Source organism: Anopheles cruzii, unplaced genomic scaffold (genome assembly GCF_943734635.1).
Source record: "Anopheles cruzii unplaced genomic scaffold, idAnoCruzAS_RS32_06 scaffold00217_ctg1, whole genome shotgun sequence".
In the NCBI taxonomy this organism is placed as follows: Eukaryota; Metazoa; Arthropoda; class Insecta; order Diptera; family Culicidae; genus Anopheles; species Anopheles cruzii.
In genome coordinates this window covers 22,358-27,262 of record NW_026453882.1, presented here as the reverse complement: position 1 = coordinate 27,262, position 4,905 = coordinate 22,358, and the positions used below count along the sequence as shown (strand labels likewise).

The following is a 4,905-nucleotide window of genomic DNA, read 5'->3' as shown; positions in this document are numbered from 1 at the left end:
CAAAGAATACACCATTTAAAGCCAGCGGTGCTCGGGGCATTGCGAAATGTCATCAAATTTTATCCTTATTGAAAGCCATTCCATTTGCAAACAAGGTACCGAGCGATGAAACGATTCTGCGCCGGTCCAGCAGTTCGTCTTTGGCAACACTCCGCAAACGCAAACAGTAGACTCCGAGATCCGAGTCCAATCGGTGTCGGTTGATCCAGTAAGACAGTGGTGTCCGGCATCCGGTGGCCGGAACCCAACGACCTCCCATTGCCACCGGCCAACTGACTACGCAAGCATAACAATCATCGGGATGCACCTTTCCACCGGGGCGGTTTGGATTCTTTTGGCTCCCCCGAGGGCCTACGGCTCGAGCCACCTGTCCTGAGATAATAGCCAGGGGTTTAGGAAGGAATTATGAATTCAAAATGTGCCATCATCGTCGGTCGGAGTGCTACAGGAAGCGGAAAAAAAGTCCACAAAATGTCGGCGATCCGGTCCGGTCACTGGAAAGTCCAACCCGAGGGCCCGAGGGCACCCACGACGACGACAGGATGGCCCACAAACGACGATAAGCTGGCTGCTAAACTAGTAACGACCGGATTGCGGGTCAGGTTGCTTCCTGCCAGGCTCGTTTATATTCATTCATTTCCATTACGGGTACACCATCAAATGTACAACTACCTATCTGGTCCGCCCAAGCGCTCTTGGTTTTGCTCAGCTGATCCCAAAAGATGGTACGAAAATGTATGCACAGAACTTTTGTCGGCTAAACTCCGATGCGAAAATTGGCCAAAAACGTACTCAACCGTAGCGCAACGAATCCGTGATACTTTTCGTGCGTAAGCTTAAGACCGTTTTAATCATTTTATGCAAAGTAAGACATTATTCGAAATGTGTATCCATCAGACGAGTTGGTTCTGGTTTCTTCGACTACATGACGTACATGACTTTCGTAAAATAGGTCAATTGCCCGTAACCAAACCCAGCAGACTCCAACCGTAATCAATAAACTTTTCTCATTCGCCTCTACCGTCTAATAACTATCATCAAGCAGTGCATAATTTGAGAATGATGCAGATGTATAGAACGATAAATCACGTCGCTGGTCCATCACCGTTTGCCATCGATTTCGCTTGAACTCGCTTGTGATACAAATAAATGAAAAACAGGCAACGGTTCCTGCTGGAAAATGCGCTCAGGCTACGGCCATTCCTGCTCCACGCGCGTCTGACAGCGGGCATCGATGGGCGTTGAAATTCCCATTTTTTCCCCGCTAGCTATCCTTACCCCACTAAACTGATCCGTCACCGGCAACCGCTTCATTGCCCACGGTCATAACCATAAAATCAGCGCCCACGTGCGCTACTCTCTGGATTTTTTTACGGTTTTATAATTTCGGTGTTTTTGTTTGCGAACCGAACCGAAATTTGATTCGAAAGTTTGTATTTGATTTATGCCGATCGCGTTGGCAGTTGGGCCTGGCCAAAGTTACGCCTTAATGAACCTCATAAAGCATGACGATCCATAATTTAGTCCACTTTTTGAACTGCCATGCTGCTCCACGGCAGATGATGTGGGTTTCAGGGAATGGACGAATATTTAATTGTGTTGCGTTACTTCAAGTTGATGGTGTTATGGAGCGGAAATTCATTGGCTCTTTAAAGGATTTTTATTGTCGTTGCGATTAAGCTATAGTTAAAATGTTTGACATTCTCTTAATTATGTATTTATTGACATGCTTTTGAAACGAAGCATTCCTGCAGCTTACCTAGTAAGCCACATAAGCCACAATAAACTCCCATCGGACATTCCGGTATGTCTGATGCTACCTGCTAGTCCTGGTCAGAGCAGACTGGCCACAACCCGCAAGGAGTAGAGTGTACTGATAGCCACCCAAAGCATACATTTGCACTTCCCGAAGGCGACTGGCGCAAAGAGCAACTCCTTGCCAGTCCGGGCGGTGCGAAGCATGACGAAGCATCGGACCTCACCCGTCCGGTGAGCCAGCGTTGATTATAGCCGACAGAATTATTTCTGATTTACAGGACCGGATCGTCGGTCTCACCGGATGTTGACCAGGCCGGATTCGGGCCGCCCATTCGACCGAGCCCGCCGGGTCACGTAACGACAATAAAGTACAAATTTATTCATGATTCGTTTGGCATCACGAACGGCATTAAGTGCTGCCCCTGGAATGCCAACCCGGGAGGCCACTCTTGCAAGCACTATTTGTTCTCCAGTCCGACCCCTGCGAACGCAGACTGCCACCGGAGACCGATTGTACAAATGTTAAAAATGAAATACTTCCGCTACATGCTTCCCAAGCCGGCAGCATCTTCAGGATAACTCCCACAATCTGGCACGAAGCCTGCACGAAGCCCGGATGTCACACAACAAACATCAACAATAGGAACCGACTGATTATAGAAGTTATAATTTTATTTACATCACCGACAGAACGGGTTGGTTGCAGAACGACAACTTTATACTCTCGACGCTCTCGCTCGAGCAGGGATGAGGGATTCGGTCCGGTTCCGCGCCCGAGGCGTTAGTTCGCCTTTGCCCGCACCCATCAAAGTCATACAGGATTGACTCAGCCGTTAAGGGAGTGCGACAAAGCGTTGCAGTGATTGCGCAAACAAGCGACTTCCGTTTGTATTTAATTTATCTTCCCCGAACGGTGTAAACTTCCGCTCCGCGAAGACGGTTGTGTCAACATTTATCCGGTACCCAATGTGGGACCCTTGGCAGACGAGCATAAATACGTGGGGGCCGAGTACTGGGCGGATTAGAGAGTGAACTCAAGACTCCCGAGAACATCACCATGGACAGCAAGGCAACTTTGATTCTCTTGGCGTTCGGTTTGGTTTGCGTGCTCCAGGTACGTTTGAGCCTGAGTATATTATTACTTGCGGTTGTGAGTTTTCATAACACAGCTTTGTCCTCGATCCAGGTGAACCCAGCGCAGGCAACCAACACACATGTGCGCCAGCTTCTGCAGGCCTTCAGGAAAATTGACCTGGACACCACCAAGAAGAGTTTCTACATCCACAACGTAAAATACGGCATTCAGGTCCATCTCCGGGAACCACTCATGAAGGTAGTTGGCGCTTTTCCGGAATCGGCAAAGGTATGCTGGACGCACTGGGCTGGACAAACAATGCCATATGCTAACCGTTAACTCGTTAACTAGCTCTCGGACGCATGTTTGTCGCGCATGGTGAAGGAGGTGGATGAAATCGAACTCACTTTCTACGCCAAGTTCAGCTACCACTGCGTAGATCATCCGCAGTACTCGGTCGAGTGCATGGAAGCTGCCCAACCCGAGTACAACACCAGCTTAATGAAGCTGGCGACCACAACGAAAAGCTGCCTGCGACAGTGAAATGTTTCGGTAATGGTTTTTGTGCTTGAATGTGTTTGAATGAAATAAAGTTGATTTACTGCACTTACAATTGCCTATATTAAAAACATTACAGCCATAAATATAATAATTTCATTTGTAAAGAGATTATTGATTATCAGAACACTTGCACTCACTCGATTCGTGTCTTGAATTCATGCTCCAAGCACTCTTCAAACGCTAGTGTCAATATATGATGATCATTAATAAAGCTTCAGGAATAATTTATTCAACTGGTTTCGAGGCCACTTTGTTGTATTGAATACTTTCCTATCCATTTGACTGCATGTAAATAATCGATAAATGTCGATGAATGGGTCAGCATGTTGAGGCTGCAGGATTTATAACTTCAATGGCATTGACGAGGTGATCAATATCGTACAGTGCGCGCTACACATCAAGAAAGGTAGCAGAAAAACGTAATCGTTTGAAGTGTTCGAACGGTCTTAGACGACAAGAAACATGGATCTGGCCACAAGGCTGACGCTGTTTAATGGGCAAGCTGAGATGGATTTCATCAAACGGGGCAAAACACAGCCACAGAAGGAAGGATTCGTGTCAAAGACCTGCCAAAGGAAATATAATACGCTATCCGTTCTACTATGTCTCTTTGCAAATTTTTGGTTAACTGGGACAGTAAAAGAACATCTTCTGTGACTTCCCAAACTTCAATCCAAACCCACATCAAAGAGGTCATACAGTGGATGGCGAAATTAACCTTAGCTCATGAACATTTAAATAATATGTGAAAATATGAGTACATCTTCTATTTAAATGCCGCTTTTGAGACGTTGAATATTAGATTAAGGTTCTAAGACTAAAATGTGGGCGATAAAATGACATTTAGATGTAATCTAGTAGACTGGTGCGGCCATTTGTGGTCATAGGTCAATTTGAGCACGGCGAAATTAACCTTAGTTTCATCTGGAAGCTTGAAGTTTTTATTTTTCACACCAATTTCCTTGATTTTGCTCGGTAATAAAGCAACTAATTTACATTTTTTTAATTTACGAGCAATAACAACATGATATTTTACATGTTTGATATTCAAAATGCAGAATTAAAGCTGAGAAACGCATGGTGAAGAATTCACAAGACATTATGCTGTTTCTCAGCTTGAAATATGGTAGAACCCTCTAAATATCCCACTTTAACCAATTAATATCGTAAATTAGTTTTTAATTTGACTATTAGTGGTTAAAATAATAGGGATATTGCACGAATTTTCGACTAAAGCGAGCAATCAATCGGCAGCAATAATCAAGCTGTATGAAAATGAAGGTCGTATTCATCATATTAAAGTTTGTGGCCGCAAGAAATCAACACCAAAACGAGTTAATAAACGTATACTAAATATCTTCTCCACAAACCATCTACATCCGCCGCCTGATCTGCCTAAAATATTGGCCAAAAACGAAAATCAGAATGTATACAACTCGATTCCGTGCATATCATTCGACGTAGCCTATAGCATGTAGACAAATCTGGCATTCTTTTCAACAAAATTCCGC

At 44.9% G+C, this 4,905-nt stretch overlaps 1 protein-coding gene across 1 annotated transcript; it reads left to right on the top strand.

Annotated features, from left to right (window-relative positions):
- The first annotated feature begins 2,790 nt into the window (after positions 1 to 2,790).
- Positions 2,791 to 3,446, top strand: LOC128275974 (uncharacterized). The gene is made up of 3 exons (XM_053014444.1): positions 2,791 to 2,872; positions 2,945 to 3,121; positions 3,185 to 3,446. The coding sequence occupies exons 1-3, from the start codon at positions 2,816 to 2,818 to the stop codon at positions 3,374 to 3,376; spliced, it is 426 nt and encodes a 141-aa protein (XP_052870404.1). The 5' UTR covers positions 2,791 to 2,815; the 3' UTR covers positions 3,377 to 3,446.
- Positions 3,447 to 4,905: the final 1,459 nt, after the last annotated feature.

Coding starts and splice junctions, on each gene's coding strand:
- LOC128275974 (XM_053014444.1), top strand. CDS start 2,816: ATGGACAGCAAGGCAACTTTGATTCTCTTGGCGTTCGGTTTGGTTTGC. Junction 2,873..2,944: donor GTTTGGTTTGCGTGCTCCAG/GTACGTTTGAGC, acceptor TCCTCGATCCAG/GTGAACCCAGCGCAGGCAAC. Junction 3,122..3,184: donor CTTTTCCGGAATCGGCAAAG/GTATGCTGGACG, acceptor CTCGTTAACTAG/CTCTCGGACGCATGTTTGTC.